This window comes from Atractosteus spatula, chromosome 9, assembly GCF_055471065.1.
Source record: "Atractosteus spatula isolate fAtrSpa1 chromosome 9, fAtrSpa1.hap1, whole genome shotgun sequence".
Taxonomy (NCBI): Eukaryota; Metazoa; Chordata; class Actinopteri; order Semionotiformes; family Lepisosteidae; genus Atractosteus; species Atractosteus spatula.
The window spans coordinates 51,968,704-51,991,901 of record NC_142714.1 but is presented as its reverse complement, the minus strand read 5'-3'; the positions used below and the strand labels follow the sequence as shown (position 1 = coordinate 51,991,901).

At 44.8% G+C, this 23,198-nt stretch overlaps 1 protein-coding gene across 1 annotated transcript; it reads left to right on the top strand.

Moving 5' to 3' along the window:
• The first annotated feature begins 215 nt into the window (after nt 1-215).
• Nucleotides 216-18,488, top strand: apln (apelin). The gene is made up of 3 exons (XM_088924773.1): nt 216-289; nt 13,326-13,497; nt 18,282-18,488. Exons 1-2 carry the CDS (start codon nt 223-225, stop codon nt 13,490-13,492), a joined length of 234 nt encoding a protein of 77 aa, XP_088780899.1. The 5' UTR covers nt 216-222; the 3' UTR covers nt 13,493-13,497; nt 18,282-18,488.
• Nucleotides 18,489-23,198: the final 4,710 nt, after the last annotated feature.

The following is a 23,198-nucleotide window of genomic DNA, read 5'->3' as shown; positions in this document are numbered from 1 at the left end:
CAGATATATAAATACATTACAAATACATATATAGATAGAGGTCTGGACGAGTGTTCACACACACACACTCATACATATTCGCACACACAGTCTCCCCTCAGGAGAGAACACTCCCTCTCCCTCTCTCTCTCTCTCACACACACACACACGCACACACGCACACGCGCGCACGCTGCACTATATCAGCTACTGACTAACGGAGTGCCAGAGGGAAGTGCAGAAATGAATGTGAAGATCCTGACACTGGTGATTGTGCTGTTGGTGTCTCTGCTGTGCTCTGCCAGTGCCGGTAAGTCAGGGAGCTCTGGATGTTGCGTTCAGGCTCTCTAGAATTCCTTCTCTCCTCCTGACAGCACAGGCTCAGCCAGGCATCTGTAGTTAATCCACTACATAACCGGTTAGTCCTCAGTGTTTCGAACCCTGAGAGTATTAGCACCTGGTCAAGGGCTGTACTGCAGTGCAGTGGTTCTCTAGTTTCTGTTGTTGTGGCTTGTTTGTTTTATTTGATCAACTTGAATGGGCATCGATTGCTTTGTTATTATAACTTGCTTATCTCACAGATAAAATGCTTCTGTTCAGACTGAGAGGTTTAATCTCTGCATGGGGCTGCTCTTCTGTTGGCAATACACTGACATTAATAGAACAAAATTGCTCTGAGTACCTCCAAGCTTGTCAGAGAACATGTAGGTATTATTTATGTGTATTTATATATAATGAGCATGTTATATACATTTATGTGTGTGTATATTGACATTTTATAAAATCACAACCTAGTATTGAATTGCCACTCTGGTGCCAAAGAAGTCTTTCTGGGTGGACATGTTTTTATTTGCATACGAGCAGGAGGCTGAATGTTTTCCATTATGAGTAGAGCTGACTTTTAAACCATGGTGAATGAAATTGTACGGCTTTGTCACACAGAGAAGCACAGTATGGTGTCACTGCAGATCAGATGGACCACGATCGCGGTTAAGGTTGACTCATGTAATACACACATACACTCACACACAAAGGTGCGAATGTAAATCATAAAATTGCATTCAGTGAGAGTCATGCACCAGGCTGGGGGCACTTTCTTGATTTGCAAAAGCTGTTGCACTGACATGCAGGAGTGCATTTTAGGAAATCAGATGGTTTGGAAGGAAACAGTTTGCTGAAGCAAGATCCAGGCTGTGAGAGCAAAGCACAGTAACAGTTTAGTGTAAAAATGAGCAAGGGAGATACGGTAAATTCCTAGATTATTGCCAGTAATGACACCCTTGTACTAATGGGCAGTGAGTGGTATGTGTGGGTACACATGCATTTTAGGCATCGCTTCAAGAAATATTTATCCATGCTTGCACGCATGCATTATACCCACACAATACCATTTCTATTTTTATATGACTCAATGGGAAATGACCAGCCTACATTAAGGTGTCATTTTACATGCCCTAGGGTGGCACCATTAGGCACAGAACACTACAGGATGTTAGACAGAGGCGTGAGAAGTGCAGTTTAGTGCAAAGCAGGAATATGTTGCTTGTTGCAGGTTGTGCTTCCGTTCCTCTGTGCCAGTGCATGCCACTTGCAATGTTAACTCCATTGAAAGAATACTGAGCGTCACTGAAGCTTACATCTGTCTGTGCTAAACATGCAACTGATGTCTGCTGTCGAGGGAAGGTGTTAAGAGAGGCTCGGCGTGTAGGCAGTGGGTGTGAAGTCTTTCATCTTTAGATCAATGCTCTGAGTTCATTCCTAGTTTGCTAGAAATTTCAAGCTATTTCAGTCATTTGTGTGAGCGGCTTCATGATTTTGATGGTTTTAGTCCTCTTGCTACTGAAGACACTGAGCCACTAATGCAACAGGCTGTAGCAGCCGGGCTCAGTGTACCCTGCAATAAGAAAGGATATTGAAGGGATCTGTGCGGAATAACTCAGTAATGCCAGAAAAGAATGAAGCACTCATGTCTTTGTGCTTCTTCCTGATTCTCCTGGCCTTTAAGCAATGAGCTCTGTGTGTGAAGGTGTGTTTAAATTACCTGTGCTTGGTAACTGAGCGGACAGTCTCCAAGGTGTGCTGTAAGGGCTTGTGCCTCATTGATCCCCTATCGATCAGCTACATCTGAGGCCGGACTGAAATGCAAGTGGGAATAGAAGCATCCAGCCTGCCCTGACTGATATGTCTGCTTCCTCTCTTCTGTCACTTTGCACTGAAACAGCATAAATCCCTCAACACCCAATGAGCAGAAAGGGTCAGAACAGCGAAACAGAAAAGCCTGAAAGGTCTAATTTTAGCTGTCTGGGTGACTTTCTACTGTATGTGCAGCCCCCATTAAACAGGTGAGTTATCTAAAGTGAAGATTACTCACCTGTTTAATGGCTAGACCTGGCTAGAGTTCGTGAAAGCTTGTGCGTGCAAAGGGCCAATTTCATGCAAGCTGTCAACGTTGCTTTTATTTTGTATTAAACTTTGATGTATTGTTGCGTAGGGTCTCACACCAGCATGGGTGTCTCAGACACACTGCCATACGTTCTAGGTCAAGAAGAGCCACAGGCAGGCCGGCAAAATAAATACGGGCCTCGTTAAGGAAGCTGCAGGCAGGCAATGTTTCTTTTCAAAGATCACTGGGATATTTTGTTAATCCACATCAATGGACCTTTCTTAGAAGTACACAGAAGCTATTAAGTCATGATTCCAGCACGTTGAGTGCACTTGCTTAACGGTCTGTGGGTCTACAATCAATATCATAGGGGTCATAAAAAGAACAAAAAAAATCAAGCCTCTCTTGGATTATATTGTAACAACAGGATGATAGACAAAAGCCATGCAGAAGGCCTGTGCAGCTATTACAGGACAATGTGGAATCAGTTGGCAGGTCTTTTGAGGCTCACTGCTTGTTGGCAGACAGCAGCAGAAACTCTCTATCACGAGGTCACAGGTTCAGATCTATTTTATGAATAACCTGGATTGCCTCCATCCTGCAGAAGCAGAGAGAGAGAGCAGGCCGCCTGCAGTCAGGGTGGCCACAGCAGTTCAGCTTTGTCTTCCACAAGCCCCAATTTACAGAACAGCACTCTTCTAGCACCTTCGGATTGGATGGCAAATTGATTGCTTCTATTCTCTCTTAATTGCATCCTACACTAGCCGTCCCATTCGCGAGTTGTTGAGAGGATTAGTTGTGGTTGCAGTCAGGGACCCCAGCGAACACCTTCATCCTGGCTGAAGTGTTTGTAAAGCACCTAGACAATGAAGGCTAGGTAATCACTCTCAGGCCTTCTTTGGCGATGCAAATAAGACTGCCATTGGAGGCTGATCCATTCTGGGGCTTGAGGGTGGCAGGCTGTTACTTTACCTGGCACAGATGGAGCAGTCAATGTATAATTCAGTGCCTCCCCTCTACATGAGCCACATGTTCTTGTGCCCATCGCAGATACCATGCAGTTTTCCTAGTGATGACCAGAGATACAGAGATATTCAATTTCAAAGAAAAGACTATTTAATGTTGAAAAGAAGTCTTTCTTCAGCTGTGTAGAAGGAAATGCAAACACAATGTTTTGATTTTCTTCCTGGTATCTAGATGAATATTCATCAATATTCATTAAAGGTATAAAAGCGAGTCTGGTTCTCTGTTTACCTCTGAGGGTGGCTCTACCTTGCAGATTCCAGCACGCGTGCCTGCAGAGAGCCTGCACGCAATTTAAGGACCTCAAATAAATAAATCAGAAAAAGCCGAGCACCGGCTTTGGTCTTAAGTTTAGTGCAAAGAGAGAGAGTGACAGCAGGGGCTCTGGGTTTGTACAGGTGCCGCGGGCTTTCAGGAGTGAAGGAGCAGGCGGGCATTGAAATATTAAAAAGCCTGTAAAACCTCACAGCTGGTGGTCTCTCTGCCTCTTCCAAATTTGCAGGTGGATAAAAGGCACACTGTGATAATGAGCGAAAGGCCTTGCATGGCTTCAGGGAGCGAGCCTCAGCCAGGCCTGCTGCAGCTCCCTCTCGAGACACCGCCGGGGCCTTCGCCCACCAGCACGCGAGCAAACCTTTGTTCCAACATCACAGCCCCTCCACACTCCCAGGAACCCCAATTCACGGCTTTAACAACTTCATTAAACCAGGAAATTTCAAACAACTTACATTTCCACCAAGGCGGAATATTCAAAGATTTACAGCTCCCTTTTAAAACCGAAGTGTAGTTACAGTTGTTGCCGCCTGATATGAACAGGGTGAATTTTTTTTATTAACTGCAGGGCTAACTTCTGAATTAATATTTAAGGTTGGTGAATGTGCGTGCTTTAATTAGTTTCACAGTCCATTTGAATGGAAAAAGATGTGCCTGTACATAAAAATGTCACACATACATGTATAAATGAGTACAAACTCATCTTGGTTGTGTGATTTTAGTAGCCTGTTGCTGTTCTCTATTACTCTAAGGTTTAAATAGAATACTTAGATTGTTTATTGCAGACACTCATAAGTAATTGTGTAAAAGAGTGTTTCCTATTTTCATTAAATGGGAGAAAAATAAATTAGTCTTTAAATTAGTCTCCACCGTTGCTAGATGTGGGATGGGCTGGGATCACGTCAGACCAGTTAATCGCATAACGAATAGTACAGGTAAGAACTAAGTCAGCTTGCAGTTTTGAGATGTCCTGGAGCACTCATGTGCTGATGTAAAAGGCAGCACTCACACACCGGTGTGGCAAGGTGTCCACATGGTGTCCACCCATGTGGTAGACAGCTCGCGAGAACTGTCTCGGTTGTCATCTGTGAACGGGACGGTGAGCAGCGCGAGGCAGCCTCCTCGGTGGACTTCAAGCTGCGGGTCAAAGGTCCCCGGTCCCACTGCTACACCTTGTGTTCTTAACGCCGCTCCCAGAAGCCTTTTGTTGTTCGTGAAAATGCAAAGCTCAACATGAATTTTTTTTTAAACTTGAACGCAGACCGACGTTTTTGCTGTGCATAGGAAAATGCCATAATGAGCTCATAAAAGTTTTTGCGGTCGAGGACGTTCCGGGTGATTCTTTAAAAATGTTTTATTCCACTCTGTACTAGCTCCATCAATTTTTGAAGCTCCGTGTTTACTGCAGGCAGCAATGAATTCCACACGCGCACCTGAAATCTTTTCTAACTGTCATCATCGACAGTAATTATGCAGAAAAGGGATTTTGTTCTGCGCGGTAACTGCGGGTTCCCAGTAGAAGTCAAGATAACGATGTACCAGCTGCCGGCCTCGCACATTTACTTACAGGGGAAAATTGGATTTTTTTTTGTGGATATAATACTGTTATCTTGTTGTTGTTGTTTTTTTTCTAACAATTTAATGCCTACCGCCAAGCTGTTCTATTTAATTTGCATTTCCTGTTTCCCTGAAGTGTTGTATAGTAGACAGCTGTTTATGAGTCAAAAAAGAAAAGGAATTTATCAGGGAAAAGTACCTTTGCTAGCAATGACTGAAAGCCATGGAACACATCTTGGATTTATTGGGGCCATGTTCGCTAATGGAAACACAGTAGTAATGTACACCATAATGCAGTTCTAAAACAATACAGCGTCCCAGTACCCCAAATCAAGCCTTAAACAAACTGGAGGATTTTTAATTGTTTCCAACTAATACCAGGTTTTACATAAAATGGACGTTTTCTTATTTCGCTTTTTCATTTTCAACCATTTGTCCCATTTTAATTGTCTGCACGCGGAGTGAGAATTGTTTATTCACACCTAGAGTGTCATTTCTGTCCTCACCTCTGCAGCTGCGTCTGATGGAAATATTCAAACATGCATGATTGCGAGCAGGAATATATTGCTTTTGTCCTCTAATAACAAGCCAGCTAACCACCTGTTAGCTTTTGATCCAAAAGGTCTGGCACTCGCCTAGCATTTCAATGAATTTAAGAGCAGAAACTCTGCTTCTCAGAGTTCTGCATCCCCCGAGGAGCTTGAACATTGAGCAGTACCCAACGGACTGACCTCACAATGAAATCGGGGAGCTCGTGGGGGTCTGGGTGCCACCCACTGGCGGTAACCATCACCAAACTGCCTGCTCCCCACTCACAGCAGTCTCCTTCGGACAGCCTGTGGGTTTCAGCTGATCCGGGTGGAGGGGAGAGGTGGGAAGGGCAGTCTTCCCTTAGTAGAGCATGCCCCCCGCTCCCCCCGCTTGGCGTCTCAGAAGACGGAGGCTGAGGGCTGCCCCCCCCCCCCGGGCTGATTGGCACCACCCTATGTCTCCACTGGCAGCTCTTCTGTGCAAGGTCCTGGCCGGTTGCGCCACTGCTGCCATCCGAACACAGTCCCTGTCAGGACGGCACCCTCCCCTCTCCAGCGCCAGGTCAGGAGAAATCGAACGTCAGGCCTATCCCCTGGCCCCTCTGCACGGGCCTGCCCGCCCAGCACTTTCTGCTCCAGGATTCACCTCAGATCACTCGAATAAGGAGGCACTCGTTGTTCTTCGCCAGGTTACCACACCGTTTGTTGTTTACCACACCAGCTTGGTGTCATTGTGTTATTCCGAGACACTTTAAACCAAACAATCTGACTTCATACTACGAAATACGTCAGTTGTGCTGGGTGGGCGGCACATTGGTTGCAAATATAAGCTAAAGCTACAATTACACCTCAATTATACCTTTCTGTGTCTGCTGCTCTCGGATTGCTGTGGCGTACCATAATTGGAGCAGAGCAAAGCGTAGCAAAGGCCAACAACGCAAAGGCATGGCACAGGCATGACAGTTCATAGAGAGCTATGGCAAAGCGCAGAGACCAGGATGATGCATTGTAAAGCAAAACAAATGCATTGCGTCCTGTGTTTCACCTGAGGGTGACAGACGTCTCTGTGGGCCTGGAAAGTGTTGTATGCAGTAGTTTGCGTTGGAGTTTGTTAGTCGCTTTGCTGTGGTCGCTCGTTACAGAGTTGGGGGAGCGGCGATGCACACCTGGCAGGTGAGGGGTTAAGTCCAAAATGGGGCAGTTTTGTCATTTTTCATGCACTTTCTTTTCCTTTTGCGGAGTCGTGGCGGACAAAGCCGCCCTTCTCCAACCTGACAAGCCCGGCATTATCACAGCAGCACAATGCTGCATGTCAAGCAGGGAGCCGAGCGCTGAAGTCCACTCCTTACACGCTGGGAGCAGCACGAGGAAAGGGTTAAACCGCCCAAGACACACTCATCACGGATTCAGGGCTGGTGCACTGAAATTTGTAAACTGGGAAACCTGATTCATTCCAGCTGACAATGTCATTCTTTTTATTCCTAACTGAGCGCCTTTCACTGTCGCTGCCATGGAAACGTGGTTTGAAAGTCCACAAGAGATTGGTACCAGTTTCTGCCAAGAACCTGAGTTACTGGTAGGCAAGCGATAAGCAGCATTGCCTTCAGAAGGCAGAATCTTTCAGAATGGATTTTATTTTAATTATTATTTCCCGGGTTGCGGTGCAGGGATGTGTAACGACCTCTCTCTTCACGCATCAGGTACGCGCCAGGCAAACTCAGCGGCAGCCTGTTTCTCACAGATGGGCTGCTTAGTGCTAGGCATGGCTTTCTTGTACTCATCAGAAACCGCAGGCTGCAGAAAAGGGCTAGAAAGGGATTATATCTACTCTTAACCCTTTCAGGAAACTTCCTGTCGAAAAGCAAGACATTTAAAGACATCACGATACTTCACAGCTCCTACTCGACCACTGTGGTGGGCCACCAGTGCCCACCTCAAGTGATCTTCCAAGGTAACACTGAGTTAAGAACATGACCTGAAGATAATTCACAGACTGGTAGCATTTACTCCAATAGTAACACCGAAGTCTTTAGGATGCACATCCTGTATGTAACATAGACACATCGCAGTTGTCATTTTTGTCTTCTCTCTGCTGGGAAATTCATGATCTTTCCCTTGGTATTCTGCTCTGTGTCCGTTCAGGAGAGCACTGATGAGTGCGTGTGTCTGTTGGGTATGCTCTGTAGAAGAGCCCGCAAAGATGGACAATGAAAGACCTCCTGCTCACATTTAATCTCCATGAATTTACCACATGCCCAGATCTTCTCATTCGAAAGCTGAATAACAAATCCCTCTGGCGAGGGACAGGAGGCTAGGTGTACCTGGACAAACACACAGCTGCACTGATGGTCAGACACCTTCCACACTCCTCTCGCCTCCTGCCTCCCACAGCAGAGCAGGGGCTGGGGTCTGAGCAGAGGCTCAGTGAAGATGAGCTCTGGAAACGTGACCTTCCAGCTCCAGTCAGTAAGACTGGCACTGAGACCTCTCTGTTGGTGCGATAGAAATACAGCCGTTCAGATACAGTTTACCTCTGCTAGTATAAATGTCTGTGACAGCAGCCAGAGTGGACCGTTGGCATAATTTAGGTCAGAGGCCACTAGAGAGTAAGTAGATTCATCAATCTCAGGGAATTAGGGAAACACTCAATTGCCAGATTCACCTGCTGGGCTGCAAAGTGGTTATTATGCAGTACAACAGCACATGCACAGTTTGTGGAAAATTAGTGCAGTGGATATTTCATAAAGACTCTAAGACAGAAGCCAGAATTCCAGTGAAATTTTCTTCCAGCTCTGCATGTTTATCAACCTGTGAATTTCAATTTGTTGGTTCAAGTACAGATATAGCCTTCCTGTCTGGGAAGCTATTTTCATCAGTGGGTAATATGTGTACTTATGAAGCTGTTCAGTGTAAGTACTGTATATATTTATCTAGTGAATCTATGTATCTTGTGAATCTTTACTGAACTTTAAAAATGACAACATTTCATTCTGCAACGTCAGGACCACATGTCACCAGATAACAATAAAAGAGGAAAAACAGAAACAACTCCTAGCAGCTGGGCTTTGCCATTTCAAGGATTTAAATGGCTCAGAATGGGATCTGGATCAGCAGTAGCCAAGATCAAATGGACCTAGATCAGTTAAATGCCTCCTCATTCTGCCTCTGTTACTTCTCAAAAACAAATTTTAGGCTCATTACAACATCCCTTCACCTTTGACACTGGGCACTTAGCTGTTGCCAAGATCAATTATCAGGCAGACAATGCCCTCTGAGTGGGATGGCAAGGCTGTGTCTAGTGCTGTCAGCGCTCAGAGCTGCAGATCTGGCTGTGTGTGGCGGAACAGGCAGCAGCCAGGCCTCACTCGCCATGGTTACTGCAGCCCTGGGTTCCAATCCAATGTGCTCATTTCCATGCAATGGCAGCTGCTTGTTTACCCATCAGAAAGCTTTGAAGTTGCTTATTTTCTCCCTCACAGAGGGGAGATGATAATGGGTAATGGGCTCAGAAGCATAACAGGCTCCAGATAGCTTACAAGCTCAGCAAAAACTGTAGGGACCCCTGCAGACATGCTTTTTATCAGCAATGCAACAAGGATTGAGCAAAGCAAAAATAAAATATACCATCGGTTACAGGCTGAATAGAAATGTTCCAGTAAGAGGCTTAGGGAACACTGTTTTATGAACAGGAGAAATACCCAAGGAGCATCTTATTTCAATGAACATATTAATACTTTCAGTGCATTTTCTAGGTAGGCCTGATCTAAGCTTGCATTTAGCCAATGATAGGCATGATGTGACACACAACCAGATATCCTAGACTCTTTTACACTAGCTGCTACCCACAACAAACTCACACTTTAACGCTACACTGTACCTGAGTGCCGTCCTTTGCTTACATTGTCAGATTGTAACACGTAAGGTGCCGTCAAGCTGGCAGAACTCTACAGCTTCAGTCCATTATGCCCTTCTGTGGGATGCAGTACCACTGCTGTAGCTTGCCACACAGTTGAAGGAACTTCTGCTCATGCTTTCCATCAATCTCCACTCCCAGCTCTCTCTGCTAACAGACCAAGCTGCAGACAAGTTACACATGTAAACTTCATTCATTGAGGGCTATTTTGTCATTTATAGAAGCCCGCTGTCAGACAGATATCAGTAGGACAAACGAAAGAGGAAAGATAATGGAGAGTGCCTGAGGAGTGTGGAGGAGCAGGAGCACGAAATGAAACAGGAGCAACTGGCCATTTGTCTTTGGTTTGGAAAGAGTCCAACCGGCAATGCAAGGTTTCCTTCTTCAGACTACCAACCGGCATCAATGCATTCCTGAAATTCCCATTTTATTAAGCTTTAATCTGGGAATTACATACTGGAGAATGAGTGGCATTTTGTTTGAAGGCAAAATACTAAAAGTATTCTCACTGAGACGATCAGTTGATAACTGCAGGTATCATGAGACATCTCTCTGGTTAAACAGCCCCATTTTTCATTTAATTTCTTCTTAGTGTCATTCTGAAGCTCGGAAAGATGAAGATCGCTTCAACTTCACACTCAGCTACCTTGCTGTGTGCAGTAAAAAAATACATATATTCCAAATACATTCCGATGCGCTCGGCAAACTGAAATCAGAGCTGATGTGCTCACCTCCTTCAGCTTCAATTTCAGGAGACACTACATCCTGATGGCCAAGTCTAGTTTTGAGCTAAAGTCCCTTATTAGTAAAGACTCACAGCTCCAGGAACCTACTATTGTGGGTTTAACTGGGCTGAATCTGCTTTTGGCCTTGGCCTGGGGCTCTGCGCCGTTCTCTGTTGACCTAGCTCCTGTATCTTCAGCAGGTGAGGTCTGCCGCACTACTCTTACTCCTAGAAAAGACCAAACCCATGTGCCTGAACCAAGGTTCCCTCCAGGCGGCACGTTAATTCCTTATTGACTTATCTTCCTTTGACAGAATTATTTTTAGAAGTTTTCATTAATTTTTTTTTCCCTTCCTGTGGCCTGGCTGCCGTAGATTCTTCCAAAAGCTGTGTTTTTTGCTCTGCGCTGAACAGTGAGCGGTCCCAGGCCTGACAGCTCTGTAAACTAGGAGTGCCTGAGCTGCCTCATTAAAAAAGGCCTGACAGAGCTCAGCAGAAGTGCCTCTCGATACGCTTTCCTGCCTTCTGCGAAAGCGTAGTTCCAGGTGTGGCATAATCAGAGCGTTTCTCACTCTAACCGGGTAAAACATAACTTCTCAAATATTGTGACACACGTGACTATGCATGTTGAAGAGCAATTAAATTGTGGATGAGACAGTGCGCCAAGCGTTGTATTCAACAGGCAGGATAGGAGACATTTGGCTCAATTGCAGGATATCCTCAAATGTCTCTAGAGTTGCCCCAGCAATAGCGAGTGTCTCAGGGAAATCTCCCACAGGGGCCCCAGAGAATAGGCAGTAATTCTTCCTGCTGATTAACACACTCAGGGCCTCCGACACATTAAGCCCTCAAGATAAAAAAGGCACAAGCTAAAAGCAGTCAGAAAGTGTAAACTGTCATTGCTCTTTCTGTATGTGCTATCATAACATGAGGATAAGATGAGGATTAGGTGCCTGTAAAAAAGATCTTGTTTTTGTTCTGAGATGCTAATAAATGTCCTGTAGCCATTTGTATGTCTAAATGAATTAGCTCCACTATTTAAAAAATAATGCCAGGAGTCCTTTCCTCCTTAAAAAGAGATTAAAATGAAAATGTACTGTATCTACTCATACACTAGCAATTTAAAGCCAGTAAATGGTTAGCAGTTGCATGAATGGTTGAAGATATGCAGACAGAGCAAGCATGAATGGATTTATAGATCTCTAATCCTTTTACAGACAGAGTACTTGTTCTAAAGCTGCATATGCAATGTTGTAAGTAATACATGTGTTTAATAAGAATTGCTTAGAGAAAGTTTACTTGTTAACTGCCTGGACTGGAAAGTAAAAGGAGAGTAGTTCCAACATATCTAACCAGACAGCTCAGCAGATCTACCATCGATTGACAGCAGATGGAATTTGCAAACAGTTCCAATAAGACTAATTAAGTGGAGTCTCTGTTCTTTTTATATCATGCACAAAGTCAGTCTTGGAATGGAAGCAGTCAGACATAAGCAATGAATCTTGCCAACGAGGAAACTTACAGCATATTTAATTTTAACCCATTTAAATCTGAATTACTGTTGAGACAAAAATCTTCAATTGTTTTTTTTCTATAAAACGTACAGCATTTTATCTATTGGAGTTACAGGATTCGTTCTTAAGAAAGTGTTAACGACAAAAAATCTATTGATGTCAGATTGCGCTTCATTTCAAGGACGGATAGTCAATTCAATTACTAAAAGTAGCAGTCGGTGGCAGCCATTTCCTTTAGGACCTCCAGCTTTTTCTCAGAATGAGTGGGAATTTCTGGACACAATGTGAGTGATGTCATTCTGGTTGTTGACAGGAAAGCGCAAATGGCATCTTCCGTCTTTCCAAGACAGAGCCGCTCGGCTTGCTCTTGAAGATGCCCCGTTGAGGAGTGTGTGTGTGGGGGGGGGGGGCTGGAAGGCGAGAGATGAGGGGATCCCAACATGTATGAACTACAGAAGAAGGGGAGAGGAACTGTAGAACACTACCATTCAACCTGAGAGTTATATACTGGAGGTGCCATTTACAGTACAAGCAATATACAGTATGTCGGATACTGCAGAAAAATACTTCAGGGCTCAAACAAGTAAGAAAATGTGAAAACATCTCATAAATAAGTTATCAATCAATACATTCCTGAGCAGACAAAAAAAGAAGTCACGATTAGCCCTGCTCCTGGTAAGACACATGTATAATTAATATCAGGCTACAATGAGCTGCAGCTGAGCAATCATTCTCAGGCTGGGCTTTGGGAATTTTCCACTGTAAAGCACAGCAGCCCTGAGAAAGATATATATAGTGTATACACGCTCACAGGAACAGTGTGGCTTCAGTCATTTCCGAGCGACAGACCAGTCCAGGCTGAGCTGTGCCAGATTGCTGAATGTAAAGGGATCTATGGAAAACTGTTGTTCAGTGTTCTGTAGCAAATGAATGATTTTCTGATAAAGAACAAGCAGTAGGGGGAACAGCCTATCTATGGTATGTATGTACTGTACATACTGACAGTCCAGCTGTGGCCTGGAGGCTCTGTCCACTCCTCCTAGAGCATAAGATCAGCCTTGTTGAGAGATGACTGTTAACATCTGCACGCAAGCACGCACACACACAGAGCTGCGCGGCACGTGGTGCGAAGGCCGGAGAGAGTCTCTTTTCCCCATGTGCCCAAACAGTTTAAACAATGAGCTCCCTGCGCTTCGGAGTGGCAGGACTGAGCCACGGCGCCGGTCTGTCAGACACCGGTGGTCTGCAGCTGGGCAGCTCTCCTTGGTTCTGTGAGAAAGAGGAAGCGCTCATCTGTTCTACACCGGCTCAGCTCCGATCAGCTCAGGAAAGCGCGGGACGGACCCTGCCATGGCCCACACGCGCACACGCGCACACACGCACACACGCACACACGCCCAGACCAACGCCTCCCCTCTGGTCTCTGCAGGGCCGTTGGCCTCCACGGAGCAGAGCAAGGACATGGAGGAAGGTGGAAGCGTGAGGAAGCTTGTCCAGCACAGCGCCGCGCGGGGCGGCCAGAGCCACAGGCCGGCCGGCTGGAAGAGGAGACGCCCCCGACCCCGCCTCTCTCACAAGGGGCCCATGCCATTCTAGAGCAGGTGAGTCTGGTTTGGCGCCCCCTAGGGGGCTGGGTGTAGGACGTCTTACACTACGTCCTCCCCCTGCTTCTCCAACATGCTCTCCCAAGGTGTCAAGTGTAAACAAGTGGAAGCCATCATCTGGAAGAAAGGGAAACAGCCCTGCAATTAAAACCTTTTTTTATTGTGGATATTTTTCTATTTCATGCAGCCCCAAAATATTGCCTTTTGGGGCTTTATATGGCTTTGAAGCTTTCTGTAAGAATATTTTCTTAATAAGTCTTTTTATTTGGCTTCCATATTCTGATAACAGAGTAGACTTTAGCAGGTTTACCGAAAAAGTATGATTTAGAACACAATTATAATTAATCTTTATTTTATAAAACACCTCAATGATCTCAAAGCACTGTGCACTGTACCTAGGCTCTGTCACCTACAGTTCAACACAATTCATACAGAAGTGTGCACTGAATACCTTGTTTGTTTTCATATTTCTTGAATATATATAGAATATACTTGAATTTATAGTGAAGTTACAATCTATAGTGTCTTTCCCTTGTCTGAAACTGAATGGTGCAGAAGGCAAACTGCCCACTGCAATGTATACAGTAGAACAGCTTATCTGCCTCTTACAACAGATCCCTATCATTTTATTCTGGGATTGCGGGAGGGAGGGGGTGATGAGGTTATGGAAAGGTAATTGTTAACCAATTATATTTATAAATTAATCATGTGTCATTGCGTCATATTGCTGTCCTATGACAGAGGTTATTTGTGAGAGGGCTGCTCTCTGAGCAGTTACAGCACAACAGAAACACTGGCAAGGAAAAGGAAAACACAGTCAATGTTTTCTTTTCAAAGTTCATGTATCAACCAGCCAGCAAAACATTACTCCAACCATGTCTAAACAGCACCTACAGGTAACAGTCATCCTGAGCAAGGCTCAAGTGTCCAGGCAGGAAAATAGTCAGCACAGCCAAAGTTGGATTATTTTTGGCAGCAAGAGCCCCATATCTTTATATCATTACTGGACTTCAGCCTGACCTTTCTCATTTCTCCAATAACTTCTCGAGTTTTATTAACAGAAGGGAAAACTCAAATTACTGGTGGTTTGGATTGTACAACTTAGAAATCATACCTAACAGCCAGGGCTCAACTCCTCCTTTCTAAAATAAATAATTTAATGAAAGCCATTTCCTTGAAAGACTACATTGGGAGGGGAGCGGGGGGGGGGTTAAGTTTAATCTTAATAGACCTGTAGGTCAGCTTTAAAATATAAGGATATTTGATTTTGCAGGAAAACAGCTGTGTGAGCCATGTCTTACAAATAATAATTTATATATATTATTTTAGTTGTACTTCGTATTTATGTTGAGTTTGAACATTTTGTAGTCATCAGTCGAGGAGCAAGGGGGAAAAGTCACACAACCTTTTAAGCAGCAGTGCGCCTGGGTGAAATGAGAGAAGTTTAGAAAGCGGACAGGCCACTCGACAACCCGTGTGTTTTGCTGTCCACAGTGATTCTGTCTCTAAAATATCTCGGTCTCCTCAGAATGTCATGAGAAACCTTCCCTACGCACGAACGTTGTGTTCGACGCTACTCATTCGAAGCTACTACGAGGGTCCAGATAATACGGTGCCTTTCAAATGACCTTATTTACTCCCTTCCAAGTTTCAGAAACCACAGACCTCGTACGCAAGTCAGCGCACCTACAGTACAGTACGTTTCTGAAAGCATGAAGCGCAGTAACAGTAAATCTGCAACTACAAATTTATAATCCTTACTCCCCGGTAATTCCTCGGTATAGACGCGAACGATAGTTTTCGAGCGTGTTCTCTGGCGGAGGGAAACAACCTGCATGCCAGCAATACCGAGAACTTCTGTGTCAGAGCAGGCTCGTCCAGCTGTCTTTCTGCAGCCCGGGACCCTACAGCAGCGCGCAGTAACCTCACAGGACATGCCAAAACACACACTGCGCAAACCTGGGGAGCTCTACCATAAATTAACCCTGCAGGGAAAGCCGTGTTGTAAACGTTCGAGGTGTTGGTTAATGACGGGGTTAATAGCTTTGCAGAGGCAGGACATGAAAGAGGCAGTGAGTGAGCCGCCTTTTTATTTTTTTTAAACGTTTTTCAGTCATGCTCCTGTTTATTTCTGGGAATTAAGCTTATAACTGGTGTGCTTTAAAATTCTGCACTTCGAAAAGTACAGACAGGAAGACCTAGGAAGCGCAGGTTGAAAATAGGACAATGTTCGCCTTACCAGTTTCAGTGCGCTTTAAAAATGGCAAAAGGCGACCAATTCTTTCCAGATAGGGTGGTGAATACTATTTGAAACGAAGGAGCATCATGCGCACAAAAGCTATGCACGGGATGGTTCTGATTCGCTCAATGCAGGCGCAAGAAATTATTTTCTCTTTTTTTAGTACACCTCATTGGTAAGAACTGTATATAGTGCTTAGTTATGTCAGAAAACAGTTTTTGAATTAAGGATTAAAAACCGACCAATGGCAGCATTAAGGAAACTGGAATGCTGAAAATAAAGGATGCTAAACAGTGCAAAAGGCAACCAATCCAACGACAGGTTGTTCTTGTTGCACCTCCGAAACAGGGGAATTTTTACAGAAAGCAAAATATGATATATTTAACCACAGGTGTCAATAACACACCCCTCCAAGAGTTTAATACATGAAATGTATGTATAAACTGCTCAGCAATGTTTAAAATTTGAATGTTTTGGGGGGATAGATAATCTTCCAACAGTTGAAGTTTTAATGTTTGAAATCTGTAACAGTCCAGCTTTCACAAACAGATCATTTATGTCTGTTCCTTCCACTATAAAAAATCACTGTGGAAAACTCTGGTGATCAGGCCTGTCCTACAGTCTGTCCCTCCTGAATGAGTCCCATCTACTTGAAAACTGTAAGACTTGTAGTCCATCACGCTAAGAACCAGGCTGAGACCTGTCTCATACTGGGGGAATTAATGTTTCAGCAGGCAGGACTGCCAACAGCAGGACCACACTGCTCACGCCCTGATCCAGAGAGCACGTTCACTTGCAAGTTTTTGTTTTGCTTCTTCTCATTCTTCTCATGGGGGAGCCTGTCTTTGGAAACAGTGGGAGTCAGGTATTGTTCCACCCAAGAGGGAATGATCCTAGATCAAACTCAATGGGAGCTGGAGAAAAAGGCTCCATTGTGCCTGTCTGTGTTGCCAGTCAGAATTGGACCCTGGCTCCCATTAACAAGTGTGTGGGGAGGAGAATCCCCCCCCCCAAAAAAAAACACACACTCCCTGCCTCCAGCACTGTTGCCGATGGAGACGAGGCCTTGAGTACCTCAGCTCCCGCTGCCTGAACAAAGAGGCCGGGGGCCGAGTTCAGGCATGCTTGCCGGTTTTACAGCTGAAAGGAAAAATTAATAAAGTAATGAAAACCCTGATCGTTTTCATTCAGGGTTCAGCTGAACCAGTTGTACCTTCCTGCCATAGGATTTAGTAAATGTCTAAGGTCCAAGCATTAGAGATTTCCACAGGCAAAACCCCACAGGAGAGAGGGGGAACTAGCAGGTGTTTCAATCCTGACTTTTAGAAACTCCTGTGTCATAACCGAGCACATGTTCCCGAGGTGAGAGTCTTTTCAGCTGAGCTGAACTCCTGCCAGCGTATGACAAAAGAAAACAAATAACAAAAAGGCAGGAAACCTGGTTTGAATCGGAAGAAGCATTCACAAAAAATAAACTTCAGAAATAATGAAACACTTAAATCCTGTTTCTAATTCGGCCACAGCAGCAGTTTAACCTAATGCCCAAGAATGGACCTTAGTCAGCACAGAGCACTGTGGTCCCACTCTGAGTCCCTCAGAGGTGCAGCAGGATTAGGTGAGAAATATTGCCTTTCACACAGGGACTCAGCCATAGATAAGGCTTCTGGGGGGATTATATTTGATTAGGGAAACAGTGCTGGAAATATATTTTTCCGAGCTCAGGAGATTTTTCGAGCAATGAGATAGGGGCGGCAGCAGGACAGCACAGGATGAAGAAGTATGAACTGCAGTTTAGAGAATCATACCTGTCCATGTGACTCCCAGAGTGATCTCAGACATTGCCTTGGGCATGTTGATTGGATGCCACTAGTGAGAAAAGTTAGAAAATCCAAACATTTGAACATGCTTTATAACATATAGAATGGGCCAGTCTAGCTATTTTCTACACAAGACATTTGTAGAAGAATGAACACTACTGAACTGACATTTGAAGTTGCTTTGCTACTCTTTCAGAAAGAAAATGAAATTATCATGGCTCATTTGCAGATGTAAATATATTTTGTCATCAGCCACTTGGTCACAATTTGGGCTTTGTGATAAGTACTAGAGAAGACCAGAGTACTGCCTCAGTGCAATCAAAGCAGGAAGAAGCAAGATAAAAAACTAAAAGATCTGAAAGATGATTTCATTCGCGAAACAGATTCCAAATGTTTCGGGTGCAGGGTACACCCATTGTAAGAAACCTATCTGACTGTCTGCACTGTTTTCCTGGTCTGGCTTCAGTTTCACAATCAAAAGGCCTGCACACTCCTGAATCGTCCTTGTGCCTCTCAGTCAGGCTCTGCCCTGTTTCCCCAAGCACTTTTGAGAATGAACTCCTATTGCATGGAAGGCATGATACCCTGTAAAGGCTTCTGAAGGAGCTGCTCTTGAGGCTTACAACAAATACAGGCCGGCTTGGCACCTCTGCAATTCAATTAACATCACAATTTATGGGGGGCTGCCTAGGCTTACACCTCTTGTCTTCTCCCTTTTCTTGCAGGCACTGCCGAGAACGCCCTTCCCCCAGATTCTGATCGCTCTTCCTCTGCACTGGGGGGCCTTGCAGTGGGGGCCTGGGCTAGCCCAGCCCGAAGACGGGCGTCCTAAACAGCGCCTCGCGTTTTTTTTTTCTTCAAGCAACTCTTCGTCTGCCCAGAAGGACAAGCCAACTCCCCCCGGCTCTGCAAGGGAGAGTGTGTGTGTTGGGGGGGTTGAGGGGGAGGGGAGGGAGGGGAGTGTGGGGGGGGAGGGGGGTGGAATCTGGAATCTGGAAGCTACCAGATTCTCTCTCTGTGTTTTCTCACTCGCTTCTAGAGCCCTTTCGTTGCCCTCTGCCCGGAGTCACACACCCTGCATGACGTGCGGCCCACTCAGGAGCCCGGTCCAATCAGTCTTAGTCCTAAAGCGTCAGACCCTTCAGAAGGTGCGGTAGTGCCGTCCTCCAGTCTGAGGTGATTGTGGTCCTTGGTTCTGCTGCTATGTCACTCTGCTCGGCTGTAGGAGTAGGGAGGAGGGGGCTTGCGGAGGGCAGGGAGGCGATCGGTCAGTCATGAGTGTCCAGCGCTCGGTTCTCCCCAGTCCACCCAACAAGCTTCGTCCCCGGTCAGGAGACTACACTACTCCAACCCTTCCAGGTCTGCAGCAGGCCTCCTTTTTAGAAAGCAAAACAAGGCTGGAGTCTGTTGTTTATCGTAGACTGGCATGAGATGGTATTGCTCATGTTGTTGTTTTTTTCCTCAAGACTTATTTGAACCCAAATTCTGATGTTCCCAAACATTTCACCAGGCTAAAATTGAAATTATACTCTCCTGCTTTTTGGCATCCTATGAAAGAATACGTGTACATGCATATTCCTTTTTTAGTACCTCTGTAAAATACTACCCTGCCAGCACCGTCAATGTAGTCAACTTACTGCCTTTTTTCTTTAATGAAGTGCCAAATGATAATTGTCTCCAAAACGCTGCCAGGTTACCTCAACGTGGAGCCTCGAAAGCTGACAAACACATTGCTAAATCGTACTATACAGAGGTTTTAGAAAACATGATAAGGAAGTCAGCTTTTTAATAAATTAGACCCCTGCACATTGTCTAACTAGCTCAGTATCCAAGTTACCTGTTCCAGCCTATCCTCGCTGCACTGTCTGCTATCTGACTGACTGGCATTAGAGTTCTTTACATTCATTGTGAAGAGATTGAAACTTTTGATTGATGGGATGCAATGCCTTTACATCATACTGGAATTTGTTTTGTTTTTCTCAGGGTGCTGTGTTAGAAGCCTACACCAGAGCTATCTCTGTTCTGTGCATTTATTTAAGTAATACTTATACTTATATATGTGTATTTATAATATCGTATATCTCTCTGCCTATATATGCACCTCTTGCTCCATGCTCACAGACTTGCTAACCACTGTAATGCCACCATGGGGATATAGTTGCCTTTTCAATGTTCAGGTCAGACTCTGCAGAAGAGCTTTGTAGAGTTCTGGACTGCCATCATTAACCTATCAAGCGTGGATGGTCCGCTGAAGGCAATCCTACAAGTCACATCAACCTAAGTTGAATAGGATGCAGGTTAAGAAAGGATGAGCTAACCCAGAGTTTTTTCATGCAATTTGCAGGTGAGTGGCAGGCTTTAATGTGGTAATAAAACATTAAGGAGCATTCAGATACTTCAAGCTTTTGTCTCCAATAGCTCAAATGCTAAATCTCTATATTTCCCCAAGGTAAAGTGAGGCAGGAACCCACAACTATATTCCCCAAATAGCCTTTCAGCTATAATGATGCTACTAGAAGCTGGATTGCAAGGATTTTCTTTTTCTTATTATTTATGAAAGAATTTGGTTGGAGCTCAAACCATGCAGAATGCAATCGTTTTTTCCTGCTCATTTTTAATGAAAACAGAAGAGCTGTGGTCTTTCAGCAGTTCTTCCAGCCTGCAGGAACATGTCTTAATAAGATCCAGAAGTAATAACAGTGATAATGTACCCGAGCCTAGCTTACCTTGATTAAAAATGCATTAAAATTTAAGGCACGGTGAATACTAATAATCTCAGTCTGACCGTTATTCTTTCATCCCTTCTGAATGATTTAGATTTGATTAATATTGCACGTAATTGAAGAGTTTCAAGGGCTGCCTTGTGTGTCTGTTTAAGATCTCCGGTGTGTCTCGGAGACGGGGTGCTGGGGGCCCATGCAGCCCAGCAACAAGAGAAGGAGTGGGAAGGGAGAGTCGGGGTGTGGGGGAGGGGGGGGGGGGGGGGTCGGGGAGGGGGCGTCTGCACAAAGGAGGGGTGTGGAAAACGTGCGGTTCGGGGAGCCCCTGACTGTTAAGGTGCTGAATGAAGCCTGTGTCCGTGCTCCTGCTTCATGAATGTATCTCTCCATGTGCACCACCCTGAAGCGAAGGATCAGCACTTTGGCCCAAAGCCAACAAGCATGGGAGGTCAAGAACTGGCTTGAGGGAAGGGGGTCTTTTAGCCCTCTCTGCCACCCCCTCAATATTGCTAAACCAGTGACAAATTCTCTGTCATTAAGAATTGAATGTCGCAATCTGAAACCAAATATCACAGATCCAAAGTACAGTTCTTTCCAATTCACCGGTCAGTGGCACTGCTGAGAAGACACAGCAAAGAGGGCATTATTCCTCAACACTGCAGAGCTGTGCTCCCGGGATCCCTGACTTCCCTTCAGGACTTCAGCGCATGGGCCTGTGAGGATGCACATTTCTTTTGCAATTCCATTGCACTGTTGGAAAAATAAATCAGAGGCTCCAGGCATGTAGTGGTTTTCCAGTATTTCACAACACCTTCCGCTGGTCCTTAAAGGGATTGTACCTATTCATCAGCTGGCTGCCCAAAGGTAGACTGATGTTCCTTTCTGTCTACAGGGGGAACACTGGCTATTTGTTACAGTATTGGTCTAGAAATCCTTTTCTGCAGATTCTGCAATGGACACATTATAACTAACACTCATCCTGCACTGCAGAGCGTAATCCACAGTCCTCAGAAGCGCATTTGAGTAATGGGCTTCATGGCATGAAGAGAAAAGATACACCAGCTCAAATTGAAATGGTAAACCAATACATTTTAATGGAGCCCTCCAGAGTTCCTTAATGGCCTTTTCCAGCAGAGCTCACGTCAGAGAAAACAATTCCTGTTCTCTGTTTTATTTTCATTAAATCACGAGGCCTGAGTAATGTTGTTCCTATGCACTTGCTAGCTTGTCTCTCTGGTATGTTTGAAGAATTTCTAATTCACATATTTGCTCTTATTCACCTGTGATAATGTGCATTTGGCTGGGAACGAGATGCTTAGGAGTGAAAGACTGCACGATCCCTGTTAGCATGAGTTGGGGGCAGGGAGCTGGTTGGGGGGGGGGGGGGGGTGAGATCTGTTGTTGAAGTATTGGCGATAGAAGAAGTACAGAACACTGCGTCTTCATGGTCCTCCATCCCAGACACATCAACTTTGGGAAATAAAATGATCTTTCCTGAGCTAGGAGGGGCTTTCCTGTCAGATTCCACTAATACCCTTCAGAAAGAAAAAGAGGTGTGCGCTCTGCTTTTTTTAAAGTAAAACGCAGGCTGGCGAAGAGGCCAGGGAGCTGAAATGTACTCACTGTTACTCACCTCTGCTGCTGAGTGATCAACAGGTTGAACAAGATTTGACCTCCCAAAGAATTTCTGTTACGCTGAGAATCATTCCTCCTGCAGCACACTCAAATGTGAACCAGTGATACAGCAGATCAGCCCTCTGTCTATTTCAGTGCACACTCCTATAGCCCTTAAATGTGAAAATGCCACTGCAGAAGGTGAACAAGAGCTTAGGAGGACCTTCACCCACCTATTGTCTGACCAGTAATAGTATGTTGCAGAAGGACATCAAAGACATTGTGTATTACTCCGTTTCTTATTTTTCTTGTAATCAGGTGGTTCACATCTGTGTGTTAATATTACCTGCCTGGCCAAATGTACAGTCTCTGTTTGATGTTGAACTGGGCAAAGTGTATCAGAACTGGTTGAATACTGTGTACATATTTGAAATTTTGGTTTCTAATTTATAAAGATAAGCTTTAGCTCTTGGGAGTACCTATTTTTTTCTCTTTCATGCGTAGCTTTGTGTTTTTATTTTCTATTTCTGTAAAGTGTGTAAATACATCTTTATGATAATAAGTAATATTAAAAAAATCTTATTTTAAGAAATCATGGTGTTTTGTTGTATTTTTTCCTTTGTGACAGTTTCAAACACTGAGGTCATGCTGGGCCAGCCCTGTGTATATGCTGCTCTGTGCTCTGGATGGTGGGCTGTGGGTATTTTAGAAAACAGTTCGGAAACCTTGCAAAACCTACAACAAACAAGCCCTTTGCAGTCCTGGGCTGAGCTGTGTGCAGAGGATGATAGGACTTCCTAATGAGGGGATTAGGACTAATCAGGGCATTTACCTTCCTGTTAACCTGGTGACAGTCTGCATCACACAGAATATGAATACAGCACAAGTCCTAAGTTGTGTACAGAACCTACATATTATGACAGTGGGTATTAGCTGTTTCCTTATTAACTTGCTAGCTATAAGTTTGTCTTTGATGCTAGCGGTACAAAAGCCAAACAAAAAGAGGCAACAAGCAATTGTAGTGCCAAGCATTCCATTAAGAGCGAGCACTGCACGTCAGCACTGAATTGTATTGGCATCAGCAGAAAATGCATCCAATGAATTATGCAACATTATGCACAGAGTTGCGTCCCTTCACATGGACTGCGGCAGCGATGATGTGGCTCTACGTGCGCTGGAGGGTGATTACTGAGAGGGCCTCCAGGGTCAAAGAGCAGAACGCGAGAGGTGGCGAGGGCGAGCTTGTCAATGCGGTGGAGCTTTAATGGGCATGTCAGCAACAGTTCCACACGTTGTAAAACAGCACCA